The sequence below is a fragment of the Ochotona princeps genome, chromosome X, assembly GCF_030435755.1.
Source record: "Ochotona princeps isolate mOchPri1 chromosome X, mOchPri1.hap1, whole genome shotgun sequence".
Lineage (NCBI taxonomy): Eukaryota > Metazoa > Chordata > Mammalia > Lagomorpha > Ochotonidae > Ochotona > Ochotona princeps.
Window position 1 is genome coordinate 62,245,623 of NC_080865.1, and position 20,399 is coordinate 62,266,021.

General features: G+C 36.8%; 1 protein-coding gene across 5 annotated transcripts in view; it reads left to right on the forward strand.

Moving 5' to 3' along the window:
* The window catches only part of DIAPH2 (diaphanous related formin 2), an 859,995-nt gene that overhangs the window by 209,775 nt on the left and 629,821 nt on the right, over window positions 1-20,399 (forward strand). For all 5 annotated transcript variants that reach the window (XM_058659086.1, XM_058659087.1, XM_058659088.1 and 2 more), the window contains 2 exons: window positions 7,618-7,726; window positions 17,701-17,811. In XM_058659086.1, the coding sequence (XP_058515069.1) occupies window positions 7,618-7,726; window positions 17,701-17,811 (220 nt within the window). The remainder of the gene's footprint in view (window positions 1-7,617; window positions 7,727-17,700; window positions 17,812-20,399) is intronic.

Below are 20,399 nucleotides of genomic sequence, written 5' to 3' on the forward strand. Positions count from 1 at the left end.
CCAAAAGTTTGAAGGTTTCTGGATGTAGATTTAGATCTTTTATCCATTTAGATTTGATCTTAGTGTATGGTGAGAGATGTGGGTCTATCTTTTGGTTTCTGCAGGCTATCAACCAGTTGTCCCAACAGCATTTATTGAACAGACCTTCCCATTTACCTGGATTGTCGTTTGTCTTTTTGTCAAAGATTATGTGGCTGTATTTGTGTGGGTTCCCATCTGGTGTTTCTATTCTGCTCCGTTGATCTTCCTCTCTATCTTTGTGCCAGTACCAGGCTGTTTTGATAACCACTGCCCTATAGTATGTCCAGAGGTCTGGAACTGTGATTCCCCCTGCTAACTTCCTTTTCTTCAGGATGGTTCTAGCTATTCGTGGTTTTTTGTGTTTCCAGATGAACCTTTGAATCATTGTTTCCAGATCTGTGAAGAATGTTTTTGGCAATTTGATTGGGATTGCGTTGAATGTATATATTGCTTTTGGCAGTATAGACATTTTAATGATATTGATTTTACCTATCCAGGAGCATGGGATGTTATTCCATCTTTTGAGGTCTTGTTCAATTTCTTTTTTAAGCAGTTTGTAGTTTTCTTCAAATAGGTCTCCTACATTTTTGGTTAAGTTTATTCCCAGATACTTCATACTTTTCTCTGTTATTTTGAATGGTATCTTGCTGGTTAGGTCTTTTTCCAAGTTGGGGCTATTTGCGTACACTATGGCTGTTGATTTTGGTTCATTAATTTTGCATCCTGCCACTCTTCCAAACTCTTGTATAAGTTCTAGCAGTCTCTGTATTGAGTCTCTTGGGTCTTCTATGTAGAGAATCATGTCATCTGCTTATAGTGAAAGCTTGACTTCTTTTTCTTTGATTCCCATTTGGATTCCTTTGATTACTTTTTCTTGTCTTATGACCTCAGCGAGTACCTCTAGGACTTTGTTGAACAGCAGCGGAGAAAGCAGACATCCTTGTCTTGTTCCAGATTTCAGTGGGAAGGGTTCCGGTTTTTCTCCATTCAGTATGATGCTGGCGTTGGGTTTTTCATATATTGCTTTAATTATGTTGTGGATTTTTCCATCTATGTCTACCTTGGTTAGGGTTTTTAGCAGGAAATTGTGTTGGATTTTGTCGAAAGCTTTTTCTGCATCTATTGATACTATCATGTGGTTCTTGCTTTTCAGTTTTTGGATGTGGTGTATCACATTTATGGATTTCCAGATGTTGAACCATCCCTGCGTTCCAGGGATGAATCCTACTTGATCTGGATTAATGATCTGTTGGATGATTTTTTGAATTCTATTGGCTAGGATTTTGTTGAGAATCTTAGCATTGATGTTCATCAGAGAGATAGTTCTGTAGTTTTCCTTCTCAATTGGGTCCCTGTCTGGTTTTGGGATTAAGGTGATGTTGGCATCATAGAATGAGTTTGGAAGAGTTGCCTCTTTTTCTATTGTTTTGAAGAGTTTGTAGAGGATTGGGGTCAGTTCTGTTCGGAATGTTTTGTAGAATTCTGTAGTGAAGCCGTCTGGGCCGGGGCTTTTCTTTGTTGGGAGATCTTTAATCACTGATTCAGTCTCTGCTTCAGTTATGGGTTTGTTCAGGTCGTTTGTTGCCTCTGGGCTAAGTTTTGTCAAGTTGTGTAAGTCTAAGAACTTTTCCATTTCTTGGTGGTCTTCTGATTTGTTGGAGTATAGTGCTTTGTAGTAATTTCTGATGATGTTCTTAATGGTTGCAGTGTCTGTTGTTATGTTGCCTTTTTCATCTTTGATGCTGTTAATTCTTGCTTTCTCTTGTTTTTTCTTTGTCAGTTGGGCCAGTGGGGTGTCTATTTTGTTTATCTTTTCAAAAAACCAGCTTTTTGATTCATTGATTTTGTGTATAGTTATTTTTTGTTTCTATCTGATTAATTTCGTCCCTTGTTTTGATGATTTCTTGTTTCCTATTGTGTGTGGGGCTCTTCTGCTGCTGTTTTTCCAAATCCTGGAGGTGTGGTTAGTTCCTGTATTTGACGCCTCTCTTGGGCCTTGACATGGGCTCCAATTGCGATGAATTTACCCCGCAGCACTGCTTTGGCCGTGTCCCACACATTTTGGAATGTTGTGTCAGGGTTTTCATTGGTTTCCATAAATTTTTTGATCTCATCTTTAATTTCTTCTCTGATCCATTGTTCGTTTAATAGCATATTGTTCAGCCTCCAAGAGTTTCTGTATTTCCTGGGGCATTTTGAATTGCTGATTTCCAATTTCATTCTGTGGTGGTCTGAGAGGGTACATGGTATGAGTCCTATCTTTTTGAAGTTATTTAGGTTTGCTTTGTGTCCTATCCTGTGGTCCATCCTGGAGAAGGTGCCATGCACTGCTGAAAAAAATGTATAATCTTGGCCTTGGGGTAAAAAGTTCTATAAATGTCTACCAAGTCCAGTTGTTCTACTGTTTGTACGAGCTCTGTTGTTTCTTTGTTGAGTTTTTGTTTTGTTGATCTGTCTATTGTTGTTAGCGGGGTGTTAAGGTCAGCAACTATTATTGTGTGCATATCAATGTCTCTTCTTAAGTCTGTAAGTAATTGCTTCACGTAGCTAGGCGCATTGGAATTTGGTGCATATATATTCACAATGGTGATTACTTCCTGATGTATCAGTCCCTTCACCAATATATAATGACCTTCTCTGTCTTTTTTGATGTCTGTCAGCTTGAAGTCTACATCATCTGATATTACAATAGCTACCCCAGCCTTTTTTTCTCGTCCATTGGCATGAAATATCTTTTTCCATCCCTTTACTTTCAGTTTCTTAGAGTCTTTTCTGGTTAGATGTGTCTCTTTTAGGCAACAGATTGTTGGGTTCTGTTTCAGGATCCAGTCTGTTAATCTGTGTCTTTGATTGGTGAGTTTAGGCCATTTGTGTTTAGAGATAATATTGAGAGAAATTGATTTTGGGCTGCCATGAGCAAGTGTAAGTGTGCAAGTGTGTATTTGCGACTATTAGAATCTCTGCCTGGTTGACTATCCTCTTATGGATATTAGTGGGGTGGTCTTCCCATTTGCCCTCTTTGATTTTGGTTTTCATTTTTTGTTTCTGGGTTTAGCACCTTCCTGAGGAGGTTGTCTAGAGCTGGTTTTGTGCTGGTGTATTCTTCTAGTTTCTCTTTGCTGTTGAAATATTTAATTTCATTCTCAAATACAAATGAGAGTTTTGCCGGGTACATTATTCTCGGTTGGCAGTTGTTTTGTTTCAGGATTTGAAAGGTTTTACCCCATTCTCTTCTTGTCTGGAGTGTTTCTTCTGAGAGATCTGCTGTGATTCTGATTTGCCTTCCTCTGAAAGTAATCTTGTCCTTTTTTCTAACTTGTCTTAGAATTGTTTCCTTGTATTCGCTTGAAGGCAGTTTGAGGACCACATGTCTGGGTGAGGATCGCTTTGGGTCGAATCTATTTGGGGGTTCTCTGACCTTCCTGGATTTGTGTTGGATTTATATTTCCGGTGTTCTGGAAGTTCTCCTGTATTATCTCGTTGAGCACCCGTTGCAAGCCTATCTCCCTTTCCACTCCTTCTGGAAGGCCTATTATTCTAATATTTGATTTTTTGAGGTTGTCTTTCATTTCCTGTATGGACCTATTGGCTTTCTGCAGATTTGTCTCCAACTGTTTGATGAACTGCTGCCTTTCATTCTGAATGTCTTCCAATTCTGATATTCTGTCCTCTGCTGTGTTCATTCTGTTGGTTAGGCTTTCAATTTTGTGTTCTATATCGAGGATTCCCTTTTTGACTTGATTTATTTCTGCAGTGACATGGTTTTCGAATACCTTGGACTCTTCCCAGCGTTTCTCGCTGTCTCTGATGAATCTCATCACTAGTTTCTTAAATTCCTTATCTGGTAATTCCTCTATGTCATCATCTTGCATCTCAGGTATTGAGATTAGTTTTTGGTTGTTTGGGGGGAAATGCTTGATCTTTCTTCTGAGTCATTGCTTTTTCTGATACTTCTCCTCATTGTGTTGTTGTTTCTTGCCATTTTGGGATTTTAGCGTTTGACTTGCTTGTCCAGAGCCGTTGCCTTCGGTGCTGTAGCTTATAGGAAGTGTGACCCAGCAACTGCTGTATGGAGTGTGGGCCTAAGTATACTTCTTACTCTATTGGGGACAGCAGATCATGGTCAGGTGGGTGTTGATTGGCTTCGTTTGCGCCTGGGTTTATATCTCTGCCACTTGTCTCCGTTGTAGCTAGTTGGTTGTGTGTTGTCCTATGTGTGCCAATGTGGATAGGATGTAAATTGTATAGTTTGTAACCTTGGGCTTCTTCTCTTTGCTCTGGGTAGATGTAGAGCTTGCTGTTCCACATCCAACTATACCATCATAGATGTAGTCCCCTGATAGGAAACACCCTGCTGTGGCCCTGCTTGCCTGTGTTTCTTCCAGGTTCAGGAGATCTGTTGTGTGGTGCCACTGACTCTGGGGCTCTAGCTAAGCACAGCAGGGGGTTCTGCCTGAGACTCCAGCTGCTTGTTGCTCGGAGTTTGTGGACCACAGCCCCAAGCTGGGTCAGGAGGCTCTATGTCCCAGCCCTAGTGCCAGGCCTTCCCCCTGCAGCTCCCACTCAAATTCGTTGCCCCCCTGGGAGACACACTGCTCCACGCCTCTGTCAGGTTTAGTTGACTCTGCCGACCTGTGTCTTGCCTCTTGGGCTCAGGGCCTCTGCGCCACCTCAGGCCACAGGTCTGCAGATCCGCGTCCCGCCTCTTGTTCTTGGGACGTGAGCAGTGTGCAGCTGGGGCCTCTGTGTCACCTCAGGCCACAGGTCTACAGAGCCGCGTCCCGCCTCTTGGGCTTGGTGCGGGAGCCGCGTGTAGCTGTGGCCCCTGTGTCACCTCAGGCCACAGGTCCACAGAGTCTTGCCTCCTTGGCTCGGGGCAGGGACTGGGGCCGGGCCGAGCCTAGTAGGGGGCCTCTGAGCCACCTCAGGCCACAGGTCCACAGAGCCACGTCTTGCCTCTTGGGCTGGGTGCCTGTGCTGCACACTGCGGGAGTCTCTGTCCTGGGCCCCTGCCTCCTGTGGTTTGGAATCTACACCCTAGGCTGGGTTGGAAAGATCCATCAAGTTCTTCTCCCTGGAATTCCCACTCAAAAGAGTTGTCCCACTGGGAGATCTACTATAGAGACTCTGCTGCCAGGCCAGCAGGCTTTGTTTAGCCGCCTGCAGCTTCTGTCCACTGGGAGAACTTGCCCTGCAGTTCTGCAGAACAGGCTTTGCTTCAGGGTCTCCTGCTGAGCTGAGCACAGCAGGGGATCTGCTGGAGTTCACAGTCCTGCCCTGCCCCCTTTACAAGGCTTTTTTCTCTCTGTTTTTTTTTTTTGTGTGTGTGTGTGTGCACTTTCTCAAAGGTGTTTCGCCGTTGGGAGCAGAGCCATGGGAGTCATGTAGCCGTGCTCCCACCAGCCTGCACCTCTGTCCAGGGAGGCTCTGCCGAGTGTTGCCCCGCTCCTAGTGCTCAGGCTGAGCCCAGCAACAGTTTCCACTGGAGTCTCTTGCAGCTAGTCAACCATTCGGAGCTGAGTTGGGGATTACTGCAACCCGGTCCCTGGAGCGCAGCTCCAGTCTCCTCTGCACTCTCTCAAAGCTGCTGACCTGCTGGGAGGCACGTTTCTGGGCAACCCCCCCTGCTTATCTTCGTGGGTTGATGCCCCCTTTGTTCAATCCAGCAGCCTCCTTTAGGGTCTCCTGCACTCCACTGGTCTGTGCTTCTGTCGGTGTGGACGCCTGTCCTTCCAACTGCCTTTGTCCTCCCTGGAATGGCTGAGATTCCGCCACCTTCCCCCTGGCTGGGATCGCGACTCACCAGAATTCTTGCTGCGTGCTGTCTCCTCTTTTTTCCTTTTTATGGTTGTCTCTCCACACCGTGTAGATCTTCTTACTTCAGCGAACTCCAGTGACCTTCCTACACCTATCCCCACAATTCTGTGTCTCCTGGTTTGTTTCTCTGCTGCATCGATTCCCCTCTGTCCCCACACTGCCCTACACCAACTCTCTATGGTCCGTCATCTTCCGAGACCTAGGTCATATGTTCTTATGGAAATAATATTGAATCCGAAGAAAGGTAAGATGCGGTATCATCTGTAAGTCCTGTATCTCAGAAACTGTTGTGATGGAATATCTGCTAAGAGCATGAACTAAAATATTTCTTCTTAGTACTTTGTGTGACAGTAATACTTTAAATTTGGGTCAGAACAGAGCCATTAGAGCCATGTGAAGATTTAAAGATATCTTAATTTGTGAACTCTATTACAATAGTTAGAATGAAATGAGTTTTTTTAAATTTTGTTAATGTTAGTAGCTGACATTTGGAACCAAAGCTGAAACTGTAAATGGAAATATCATCATATAGCATTAAATATTTTCTCTGTAATAGCAAGTTGACAATGAGATAACACAGGAAATCATTACATTTCTTTAGGTTATAAAGAATAGTTTCTGTATGAGTAAGGAATATTTTGCTTGTCAATTAAATTTTTAGTTCTCAATTCATAATGTATAACCCAGTGTGTTAATCTTTGTTGTATTTAATTATAGTTTCACTTATCATTTTGTAGGAGTGGCACACTATTTTGAGGTTAATTTTGCTTTAAAATTGTATGGAAACAGTTGCCCAGTTTTTTTTTAGGTAAATAGATTCTTGTACTATATAAGTGTTGTTGCTTCTTTAAATTACTGGACTTTTTTTTTAAGGTTACTTTTAGTTGTATTATCAAAGAATTTTGCTTTTTAACTTCTTTTTAAAATGTTCACTCTTCAATACTTTATTATGACATTAATATTAGAGCCTGTTTAAACTTTATTATTGATACAATCTTTGCATACTTTTCAAATAAGTATATAATAATTATAAATAGTATATTTATTTCACATTACTTTCAATGTTAACACATGGCATATCAAGTCTAGAAACTTCAGTTGCAGTGCTTTTTAATACACATTAATTTTCTTCTGAAATATTTAAACTGTGCCCAGAGTAATTAGTATCTTCAGTGCGATGGCCAGCTGATACTGATCTGGCCTAAAGCCAGGAGCCTCTTCCAGGACTCCCACGTGGGTACAGGGTCCCAAGAATTTGGACTATCCTCCAGTTTTCCAAGGCCATAAGCAGGGAACTGGATTGGAAGTGGAGCAGCTGGGACATACACTGGTGCCCATATGGGATGCTGGTGCTTAGAGTTGGAGGATTACCCAATTGAACCATTGTGCTGGCCTCAAAATGGTTCTTAATTTGTAATGACGCTTTAGGTAGAAGGAATGAATTTAAGATGGTGATTATGATTAGCAGCAATATAGTGTATACTTGAAGATAGCCAAAATTAATTTTAAATGTTTTAAGGCAGAAAAGATAAGTATATGAGGTAATGAATATATTAAGTATCTTGAATTAGCCACTCCATAGTGTATGTATATTTCAAAACATTGTATTGTTAAAATAAAACACACCCTTTTTTTCAATTGAAATGTGTTTTTAAAGTATGGTATTGTGTGTAGGCATCAAGCATCATAAGGAAAACAGGTAGGATCTGAAGGAATGATTCATGCTCATGTTGTGTATATAACATGCATTTCTTGTTTTTTCCCCCTCTGCCCATACAGTTTAGATAAACTTTTAGGAGCCATAACTACAGCAGCAGAAAGAAATAACAGGGAACGATTTTCACCAATTGTTGAAGGATTAGAAAATCATGAAGCCTTGCAATTACAGGTGATTGGCTTTTGTCTATTTCTATTTTATTTCTTTTTTTTAAAGATTTTATTTACAAAGTCAGATTATACAGAGAAGAGGAGAGACAGAGAGGAAGATCTTCCGTCCGATGATTCACTCCCCAAGTGAGCCGCAAGGGCCAGTGTGTGCCGCTCCGAAGCCAGGAACCAGGAACCTCTTCCGGGTCTCCCATGCGGGTGCAGGGTCCCAATGCATTGGGCCGTCCTCGACTGCTTTCCCAGGCCACAAGCAGGGAGCTAGATGGGAAGTGGAGCTGCCGGGATTAAACTGGTGCCCATATGGGATCCTGGGGCGTTCAAGGCGAGGACTTCAGCCACTAGGCCACACCGCCGGGCCCTATTTTGTTTATTTCTAGAGGTATACTTAGAGTGCTTATTTTGTGTTACACCAACTTGGTTTTAGCTGGCATTTAAATAGAATGAAATGCCAAAAGCATTCTTCTGCTTTTTAGTTTTGTTTGTGAAAGCAATAATTTGTTTAAAATTAGAGAAAATCTTCTGAATTATTGTCAATATTATGATTATGAGTATCATTAATTTTTCAGTGTAAATTTAGCAATTAATATGATAACCAGGAAAATTTGTGTCTTAACAATAATCAGGTGAAAAGACTATGCAGTTTAGTTAATGCCATTATCCTAAAAAATATTTATGAAGACCATGGGTTTGTAGGAAATTAAGGAAGTTTAATATTCTACTATGTGTCATTGAAACATTTAAAGATGTACTAGAATAAAGGGAGTTGAATTGTAATTTCAAAGTTAGGATTCATCTGTTAGCCCTGTGTAGACCCAGCTTAAATAGCTCCTTAAGAAATTACAGAATTTATAACCTTTCTTAAATGGTTTCAGGAAATGAACCATTTTGTGAATGAAAGTTTTGCTTTTGAGAAATGAGAAGTTATACTCATTGTCCAAGTTAATGGGATTTGGTCCTGGACTGAACATTTGAATGTGCATATATTTTTAAATTCTCATAACCCAACCGGTTAGGTATTATTTTTGTCTCTGTTTTGCCTGTGAGATAAATTGATTAAGAAAGATTAGATACAGTGTCTCAGGTGATGCAGTTTTTAAGTGGAGAAATCAAACAGATCTTATTAGAATTTGATGCCAGATGCTGTGATTTCTTTTAGACTATGTGTACTGTTTAATGCACCATAAAAATGTCTTTGTAAAATGTTGCTTAAGCTCTTGCTTTGTCGTTGAGCAATAACAATATGGTTCAATAGTGTTCGATTTTTTTTTTTTTTTTACTATTTGGTGTTTTTAAAATATGTCTATGGTTTAAAGGCAGAGTTTCATGGTGTCAGGGTGTGGAATGTGGGAGAAGAGAAAACGGGAGAAAGAGAGAGAGAGAGAGAGAGAAAATCTTCCATCTACTGAATTCACTTTCCAAATGACTACAACAGCTACAGTTGAGCGAGGCTTAAGGCAGGAGCCAGGAACTCCATCAAGGTCTCCCATGTACTTAACAAACTCAATCACTTCGACCGTGTTCTGGTGCTTTCCCTGGTCCATTGGACAGGGAGCAGCTGGGATTGGTACCAGCCTTCTTATGGGATGCTTACATTGCATTACAGTGTCACTGTATCTTAACCTTGTGCACCACAGTGCTGGCCCCAGCAGTATTTAAATATTAAAAATCTTTATTTGGGATGAAACAAATCCAATTTTATTGAACTATGAAATAATGGCTTCCGTTTTTGGCCAGAATTTGAAATTGTATCATATAGATGATTTGATTTATCTAAAGGAAATCTGTAATATTAAAACTGTAATACTTATTCACATATTTAAAGATATTTGTTATTCAGTATTTTTTCTGCTCCAAGTATAGTGAAATATTGGATAAACTTTCATGGTGTGCTTTATATGTCAAATATATTATATTTAAAAATTCATGTGTTTCTTTTACTATTTTTCTGTTCATAAGATATTTTTAATATAACAAGTACCATTTATAAAATTTTATACCTCAACTAAAAGGTTACAACATTTTTTTTAACCTGAGTTCCTGGGAGTTATGGATTTGGTTTCTGCACTGTGTTTATCCAACTAAATGTCATTGACTTTCAGGCATAAAGTTATGGTTGTAATTCTCTTGCCAAATTTATTTAGGAGAAATAAAATATTTTACTTACATTCAAAATTTTCTTTCATTATGTGCTCAGTTTACCACACTTGGCAAGTATATTTACATACTTTAAACTTTTCTTTAAATGAGCTTTCACCACATTTCTGTGAATTATGTATTATTATCTACAGTTTACTTTTGAGGGAATTGAGTTACTGGAAGTCTAAATGACACACTTAAAAATTGTACAGCTATTAGGGAATAGAACTGTTATTTGAACCTAGGTATATGTGATGCCAACATTTGTATACTGGGTTTCCTGGCCTTTCAATTGATATCTCTGCCAAGGAATGGTTCACCTCACCTTATGATTTGGAATTGACTTCATTAGCCTCAAGTCAGTTTGTTAACAAGTAACATATGGGAGAATCAAAACCTTGCTAAGAAGTATTTAAGAAGTTTTTAACTATTGATTATACGTGCAAATACACCCAAACCAAAATTTAAAATTTCTTTCTTTAATAAACTACAAAATTAATTTGTTGTATGCAGAGCCTAGAGCTTTTACAAGAATTGTGAAGTGGGTTTGTTTATTGAAAATACTTAGCATGAACAAAAGTATCCTCTAAAATTAAAAAAAAAATCTGTTCAGAGTACAGAAACAAAAAGCAAAAGTTTAAAACTATTGTTTAAAAAATATAATTAGTGTTGTATTTTAATAAAATGACTTTTCTATTCCTGTAATATCCTGAGACTTCTTAAGATGTCATTACAGTCTGAGGAAGTAATTGTTAAAATACAGGACTAATAACAGTTTTAAACAAAAACTGTATACATACTTTTTTGTACTTTCAAGCAGATTATTTTTATGAATATCTAACTCACTTTAAGTGAAATTTTGTATGTGTGAGAAGATTTTTATTGTCAGTGGTTCAAGAAATAAACAATACATCGTATGTCTTCATATGCTCTACCGTCATTGAATCCCCCAGCTTAATAGCATCTTCCAGCATCCTCCACACTATCACATCTTCTTTTGATATGACTTAACCTTCTTGCGAGTGTGTCATCTCTCTGTTCTTTTATAGTCTACATTTGTAAAAGTAATTATATTTTTCCTGTTTTTGCAATTACTTTCATGACATCTTTGTAACCATTTGTGAAAAGTTCTGCAGTGATCCTATACTATCATATTCAGGGCCTCTTTCTGGTTCCATTCAGTTGATCCCATTGTCAGCTGTCGTCTTGGATGTGTTTTTTAATGTCCTGTTCCTAGAGGTAACATTGTCTTCTGCTCTCGGGTCATCTTTAACCGTCCATTTTCTGCCTTTTAAATGTGTGGCTTGCTTTCTACTCGGATATTTTGTTTCTGAATTTCTATATGTGGTCTTCTGTTTTATATATGTATACTTGTATAAGTAAGGACATATATATTTATATGTTCTTATAGACATGTATATCTATTTTCTCCATGAATCTTCTCAACTGTTTGTCTAACTTAAATATCCATCCATGTTTTAATGATTTTCCTGATTCAAAATTCCAGACTTCTTTCTGTACTTAAACTACTTATTCAAATACCTGACTGGTTTTCTTGCAAGATTTATTAAAAGGAAATTAAAAACAGCTTTTATAAACTAAATGCCAGATAATATTCTCAATAGTTTATATGTGTTATCTGATTTGAACCTTACACTAATTCTCTGAGAGAATTTGTAGAAGTAGCTTCATTTAATAGATGAATAATCTGAGGTTCCCTGACTAATAATAAATGTTTCATAAAAGCTACTGCTTCATATGTGCTGGTATGAGTATCCTAAGAGATAATTTACAGGCGTGCTTACAGAAAAATCTGAACTTTGCAGAACTAACTGTGGAACAGAGGCACAGAGAAAATCCAGAAGTTATAACTGTCAGATTGATAGCAAGGTGAGAATAGATAACAACATAATAAAAGACTGATGCTGGAATGCAAATAGTGCTAACTTTTGGTATCATTTAAGGTCTGGACAAGTTGCCCTATACACTGTGTGTTACAGGTTGGCTCAGCAACTTCTATTAATGGATGCTCTTGAGTCAGCAAGGCATATTGAGTTATATCTAGTCTATTCTGTTATGAAAGTTGTGTAATTACCTTCAGAAAATATTTCATGTGAAAGCAGAGGTTATATCTTAGATACACCCAAATAGACTGGTTCACTGTACCTCCGTCCCTCAGTCAGTAGCTTTTATGAATCATTTATTATTAGTCTGTGGAGAAAAAAAAAACTTTGTAATTTAAAAAAAATTCACTATAGCTTACAAATAAGAAGAGAATTTGTGAGAATAAGCATGTTAACTATTACCTTTTGAATGATGGTCTAATGTTACTTAGGTAACTTATTTTATTTATTGAAGATTTTAAAGTTGAATTATGATCATATGTACTATTTTCAGTTCTGGAGAGTCAACAGTGTCTTAGATAATATAAAAAGTGACCGACAGCTTTTGAAACCATTATATTGATTTCTTTAGCACTTTGAGGGGTCTCCAAAAAGTTTATGGAAATGGGTATTATGAAAAACTATACATGGAATTCATATTTTGCACCAAAATAAACTTATGTTTTAACTCCGTTTCCATAAACATTTTGAAATTCAATTACATTTAACACGCTTAGCACTCTTATCAAACCTGTGTCTTTTGGTTGCATGATGTTAAGCTCTCCTTATTTTTATTTTGCCTTTGTTTCATTTAAAAATCTCTTATTTCTGTGTTTGAACCTTATCAATCTTATCATACTTTGCTATCTCATGATGAACCTTCAGTAGCCTAATCCAATCTCTTTCAAATTCCCCCATATCTCATTAAACCCCCACATATTCGGGTGCCTCCTGACTGCAATTCAAGTTCAATATTGTTCTAACTGCACTTTCTTTTTCTTTATCCTTCTCTTTCCTACTCCTATCCCCTCACCAACCTTGATCTGCTCATTTCTTGTATTTTCAATCCTGGTTAACTTTAGCATTTAGTTGGCATATGGCAGAAATGTAATAGTCAACTTCGAATCTGCCTTTACTCTGTCCTCTATTCCATCAGTGACTAGATGTTATGTTCTACTTCCATAATATTTTACTCTTTTCTTTGGCATACTATCCCTCCTTCTTTACCCCCCCCCCCCGCCACTTCCATTTCTTTATTTCAAGATATCATCACATCTCACAATATTACCTGGAATTTTGAGTCCTATCACTCTTTTGTTCCAACTCTTCTTTAAATAACCTTTCACAATGTTTTGTGTCTGAAATGTGATTCTTTTTAGATCATGGCTTAAATATGACAATGGCTTCCAAGAACTTCTTCAGTTAAAATTTGTTTTCACTTGTTACCTTCTCTCTAGTCTCAATACACTGTCATGTTTCTCCATGTGATTTTTTTTGTTGTTTGTTTAGTCATACCATCATTTCTTTCCTGGATATCTTTATGCTATTTGTCACTCTACTTCCATGCCTTCATACATGTCTTCTTTTTGCCTGGAATGTTGTTTTTCCATTTTTGGACTTAACTAACTTGTTCTATATATCTGTGTCTTTATTGGTTGGCACTTACTTTCCCTTAAACCATCCCTTTTCCTAACGCCTGTCTGGGTAAGAGTAAAGAAAAAAAAAAAAAAACCTTGTTAATGTCAGCAGAGGACTTAATAAGGTCAAATATGTGGCAGTGTCAATAAAATTTCAAAAGCACAATTTGTCACAGTTAATAGCAATTTGAGGAATCTGAAAATGTCCTGGGTTTGACAAATATTTTTCTACATTGCTGTATGAATTGTGATAAAATAAAATCTGAAATATACATATGGTATTAATTTAGTGTATTTTTAACATTTTGAGGGGAATAACTAGGAGTCACAAAGAAAAAGAAGTACATGAGAGTTGCCTTTAGAAGATTTATAACCTTTTCTGTGGCAGTTTGCCCTCTATACTACATTGCTGTGAATAAAGAATTTATTTAATTGCTGCAGAAAGATAATGTTACAGCAGGATAAATTCATAATGTGTTGTTAAAAACTGATAGTAATTAAATTTAGTATATACTTACATGGCAGCAATTATAGTGTATTATTTGTGTTTGAATTCATTCAAGATCATGTATGCCTGCGTATATAGAAAAAAGAGTGTGGGAAATAATTGAAATTCCATTATAAAATAAGGAGATAATTATAATATTCATGATTTTCTGTGATATAAAGTTTTGATTCTCATGGAAGTTTAAAACTAAAATAGATGTGATAAACCATGTTGAAACTTAGAACCCTTATCAGGAAACCATACCACAAAAGAAATCTTAGTATTGAACTTTTTGATACACAGTTCAAGAGCATTAGTTTTCTCTTTAGTATAAAGGAAAATGATTTTCAGCAAGACCATATTTGTGGATTGTAGTTGAAAGAATCCAAAGCCAAAAGTCATGAGCCCTGAGTCTTATAATTGGAGTTCCTTATCAGTGTGCTCTTGGGTAAATTATCTAATCTTTTTAGATTTTCATTTTTTTAACTCAAAGTTAATATATTGGACCAGAGAGTTTGATGTTTTATCTGACTCTAAAGTCCAGTGATTCTTCATTTTCTTTCTTGAGAAATGGAGATTTTTTTAGAAGTAGATTGCTTTTGCATTATCAGAGAATAATAGAGCTGCCTCACATTTTAAAAAATGTATATTTGGATGTTGAACGTACCAATGAAATTTATGTCTACATTGTTGGGAGACACTTCAGTGGCTGCATGTAGGACTTACAAACGTTCATGAAAGACACCCATTGTAAAACTGGAGGAGAATTCAGTGTCGAGTGGAAACCTCTGCCTATAAAATTGTTATAAAACAAAATAATAGCAATAATTTAAAAATGAGCTTTGCACTTCTTTCAAGCAAAGTATTAGGATTATACTGGAAATCTTGTCTATTAAGTCTTGAGTACATTGCTATTCATGTTTTCTACAGTACTATATTTTTGTGCTCTACAGTATAGGAACTAGCAGTGACATGTTCCTGTTGAGCATTTGAACTTGGCTACTGAAACCTACCAACTAAATGTTAAAGTTTATTTAAAGATTGTTAATAGCTCTCATATTGAGCAGCATAGTGCTATGGTTTGTATGTGTGTGAATAGGCACACATGCATATCTATGTTGTATAGGGAAAATTTGGGCGGAATGTAAAGGAGAGGCATTGAGAGACCATTATTTCAAATTATTGGTTTCTGTGCTTATTTGTCAAGATGTATATGAAGTAGAACTTATAAAATCCAAGAAGCCATTTTCTACTTCTGCTTTTTATAAAAATTCCATTTTGTATTAGGATATCCACTTTACATTCTAGACAACAAATTTTTAAATTAATTGTATGTTTTTCAATTAAAATTTATGTTCCTAGTTTATTAAGTATGTTGTAGCGGTTAAATCTTACTATGTTTAAAATATTTTGTTGCAGAAGTCTGTTTTAAGTTTATGAGATATCTGATATGGTGGATATTTTCAATTATATGTTTTAGTAAAGCACTATAGCTTAAAGCGTGTAAGTATATGCCTCCTTGTGTAAGTCAGCTTTCAGTCTTAGTTTCACTGTAAAACATGATAAACTTTGTATAGTTTTTAATGGGGATGAGATTAGATGGTGAATTATGTAAAGCTGCTGATTTGTTAGCAACAAGAATAATCATTACAATGAAAATAGCTCACTGCTTATATTTAGCTATGAACTCCAGATCTATAAATTGAACATTTTATGCTTATGATTAAATAATAAGATGTTTTTCTTTTTAAGCTAATTTTTTTAAAATTTAAATTGACATGTGTAGATTATATAAACTATAAATCCATTTCAATCCTGTCCTCAGATGAAAAAGCAATACTTGTTTAGTAACATATAGGGGTGGAAATAATTAATATGGCTTTCTTATTCCCCAGATTTACACAGTATAAATATTTCTGTAAAATAGTATTGCTAGTATGTTGGAGAAAAATGTGTAGTTTGACTTATTGTTTTTCATTAATGTGACATATAGCAGGATTTGATAAACAGTAAATGGTACAGTATTTAAACCAGTGCCAATGAAAGCTACTGACTTCATAGTGTCTCCTGTTTTTTTTTATGCTATAGTCAATGGGTAACATAAAGTCTAATATTCAACTATATTTTCATATATAATTAAATACTTAATATTGAAACTTTCATAAGACATAATTATGTTGATGATCATGCATTCATTACTTTGATTGACTTGCTATTTTTATTCTCTTGATAGAAATATGTTGTTTGTATAAAGGTACAGTTATTGGACTGATTAGCTTGTTGCTTATGGAAATATATTCTTTACTATTGGGACATTAATAAAAGTCATTAAGCCAGAATTTCTTCTAATAAAAACAATTCTACTATATATAAATTTTCTATTAATTTTGGATTGAAAGTATAATTTATCTTGCTTTATCATGTCATAATTGTAGAAGTATTTCTTCTTAATACTTTGTTAGGTAAATTGGATAAGTTGTTCCTTATCCTTTAAATGTCTATTAATGTTATAAACAACCTCAATCATCCTCTTCAATGCACGCAACCTTTGATTTTTGAAGCTAGATTTAAGACAAATGGGCTCATCTAAAAAGAAATCACCTTGAGTATGCAAGCTGTAGGTCTGAAGGTAAAAGCAGTATGCATTTTAATCTACTCTCTCTATCTTGAAAAATATGAATGACAAAATAGTCTAGAGAAACTAAACTGAAATACATTGTCATGGGTTTCTCTCATACTAACTATTGGTTTATTTGTATTCTTTTTTATATGCTTGACATCTTTACTGAAACTGATACATTCTGGAAGTCACATTGTTGTCAGCTCTAAATATTCTATTATTATTCATTTTGTAAAAATAGCGAGCAACCCCAGAGCCTATGGAGCCATATCATAAAACAAACAAAAAATTTTACATTCAATAAAATCAATTTAAATATTCAGCAATGCAGTTAAGATATTGGTTGCCATATATACAATATAATATATAATAGATATGTAGCATTTTCTACTCTATTCAAGAATAATATATAGCATTTTAAGGTTGAAATTTATAGTGAATATTTCCCCTTTTTAATAGATAACCTCACATCAGAGGGTTAAATAAAAAAGTAAAGCTTAGTTTGTAGTGTCAGTGTAATTCAAGGAACATTTCACTTGGGAAACAGCCTTTATCTGTCGTTTATTATGCCATATATGCACTTTATTATATTATACACCCTAGTAGAGGTATCACAGTATTATCAGGTCAGTATTAACTCACTTACCCTTAGCTCTCATACCTCACATATTAATTCATCTTAATTATAATTTTTAATACTCATGCAAATTAAGCCAAATAACTTGCTTGGAAAGCATAAAAATGTAATGATTTTATAAAACTATCACTATCTTCTACTTAATAGTATGATACTTTTATAACTTTATTGGATTTACTTTAGAAAAGTATTTATAACCAGCAAGAATTGAGGCCAAGTACACTTTGAGGAAAGCTGAAATGGAAGGATACACTTAATGATCTTTTAAAAAGTCTCTATAAGGAAATTTTGGATGTTTGAGTGTTTAGAATTAGCTTAATACTCTGATAAATTATTGTTTGCCAGAGTGAAACATACATTCATCTCTTCTTTGTTAGATCTTTTTTGGGCAATAGAAATTTTATAATTGTTAATTTTATAATTATACTGAATATTCATAATCAGCATTATACTTGTAGAAGTGTTTACATTTCTTATTTTATAGTATGTATCTTTTAATGATCCACTGATTGCATAAAATAAAAATATCTTTAATTCATTTGAATTTTTAAACAAAATTTCCTTTCTAATTACAGGTGGCCTGCATGCAGTTTATAAATGCCCTTGTTACTTCTCCTTATGAACTTGATTTTCGAATACATTTAAGGAATGAATTCCTACGTTCAGGACTAAAAACAATGTTACCAGTAAGTTGTGTGTATACATTTATTATGCTGATGAACTTTAATATTATTTTTAACTACATGTGCTTTGCTATTTTCTTTTGTAAAGATTTATATATTTTATATTGTATTAATATCAATTTCTATATAAGTTTTGATTTGGAATTCAGCTAATGATGTGCTCTGAAATGATGTGTTTTGGGGTATTTATTTTTTTAATTTATTTATTTTGCCTTCTTTATGTCAAAATAAAAATCTTTCCTTTATAATTGAATATTAATTCATATCATACTGTTTGAATTTTTAATTTAAAAATTTTTGTTTCTGCTTTAGTAATTTAGTAATTTTCAGCACATGTAGGTGCAGAATTTTGACTACTGTGTTTTAATCATGTTGTTTAGGAATGATATACTTGATATAAATCTTTAGGAACTTTTCTAATGAGAGACATTTTATTTCTTAAATTGAATGTCAATAATCACTATAATTATGAAACTGAAGGCATTTTTGGAATAATTTTGGAGGCTGAATTGAAGATAAGTGCACAAGTATTTCTAAATGCAAGTATTATTGTGGCTGTCTGTTTTAACTATACTAATGTGTAGAAAAAAAATTTTCAAGACCCTATTATTGTTAAATGAGACAGGAGAATCTTACTCTTCTTTTTAGTTATACTACTTAGAATACACTTGAGAAACCAGAATTAAGAGAGGAATAAAACAAAGGCACAAAAAGTAAAACAAAAAATGTCAATGAATCTTTATATATTATGTATATAAAGCCTAATGTACTAGGAATACCAAAAGTGGGGAACTTTCATGGTGAAGAGGCAGTGTATAGCATGTTTCCATAACTTGTAATTTAATATTCTTTTTTTTAATTTTTAAATTTATTTTATTGTATTGTTGTTGACAATCTTTACATAGTTAATTACGGTTAAAAAAAAGGTTCAGGGGGTATAGGGAAATGGGTAATACTATTATGTCCATATTGTTTCCATCATGTATCTGAGGTAAAGGGGGAGATTGAGGTAGAAGCCCCACCCGGTTTCCCACCCACCCCAAGTCCCAGATGTGGGGCATGCTCTGAGATATTTGCTCAAGTGATGTGAATAGTTCTCCAGTTATGAATCGCTGCCAGTTTCGCTCGATGAGGTTGTCCACTGATTGATATGGTCCATCATAAAGTCTCTGTTTGCCCCATATTTCGCTGCCAACCTATAGCTGAGATGAATGATTGACCTGTTCTGTCTTCTGTCTTTTCTTGGTTAGAGTTCTGAGTCCAGCAGTTCGATTGGGGAGATCTCCAAAGAAACTTTGAGGTATTCCCAGACCAGATTCTTGTATGTTCTAGCAAGCACAGGGCCCGGCACAGTCCATCAGCCCGATCAGCTGGTGGTTTCAATTGCTGGGTTGGTTCTGTTTTCAGTCCCGAGTTGCACTGGAACCAATGGGTGTTGCAGTCCAGTCTGGTTCTGCCCAGCACATACTCGGCCCTTACATCAACCAGTGAGAGCTGCAGCCTAGTTGGGGCGACCCACAATAACCCCCACCAGGCCCACCCCCTACCCTGATTTGCCAGTATGTGTAGCAGTAGACCAGTCTGTCCCCCATCCCATTTGGCTCTTGTACTTGTCAATGGGTATTAAAGCTTAGTTCCATCTAACCAACTCAACCATCCAGCCCTCACGGATGTTGTTGAGTGCCTCTCTGTCTAGGTACCCCAGCCCCCGTCCTAGTTTTCATGCCCTCCCGCAGGACTAGTGACCCAAGAGGGAGGGGGACCCACTTTTTCCCTCCCAGGTCTCACTCCCGGTTTATGCACTCTTTAGGTGGTTCTGTGATTTGACTTGACAGAATTAGTCCCCAGTGCCAGCTTCTGCCAGCTGATGCTGCAGCTAAGCCCAAACATCCCTCACCCACTCTAATTTATGCTTGCACCAGCAGGAATAATCTGCCCAGCCTGGCTTTTCCCTGATCTAGTCCACATGCAGCGCACAGGTGTTGCAGCCTTGCTTAGTCTGGTCAGTCCTCATCCCAGCCCATGCTCTCCAGTGGGAGTAGCTGTCTGGTGAGGGGACCAGCCCCTTAATCCCCCTGCCAGCTCTGTCCCTCCCTTCCTGGATCTCACGTGTGCTGGTTGGGTGCTGCAGTCAAATACAGTACAGGCTACCTCACCCTGGCATTCCATAATGTGTACTGGTTTTGTCGTGACCAAACCCGGCTCAACCCACACTCTGTTCTGGTGTTTGGATTTGCCAGTGGATGACATGAACTGATTCAGCCTGGTCTGCCCCAGACCCATGCCAAATGTGTGCCAGTGGGAAACTTTCCATGGCCTATTCTGGGCTGTTTCCTATCATGCTTCTTGCGCTTACCTGCAGGGACTGTGTCGTGCCAGAGGAGTTGCCCAGGCTCCTCCATCAGAACCCCTCCCAATGCCAGATTTTGCACATACCAGGGGGTCCTTGAGCCATCCCTACTCAGTTCACCTCCTGTCCTAGCAGGAACAGTGACTCTTCCTGGCTGGCTTTCACCCCATTCTGGTTCTTGTTGTTGGATGTTTCAGCCCAGCCATGGCTCGTCCATACCCACATACAGCTCACACATGGC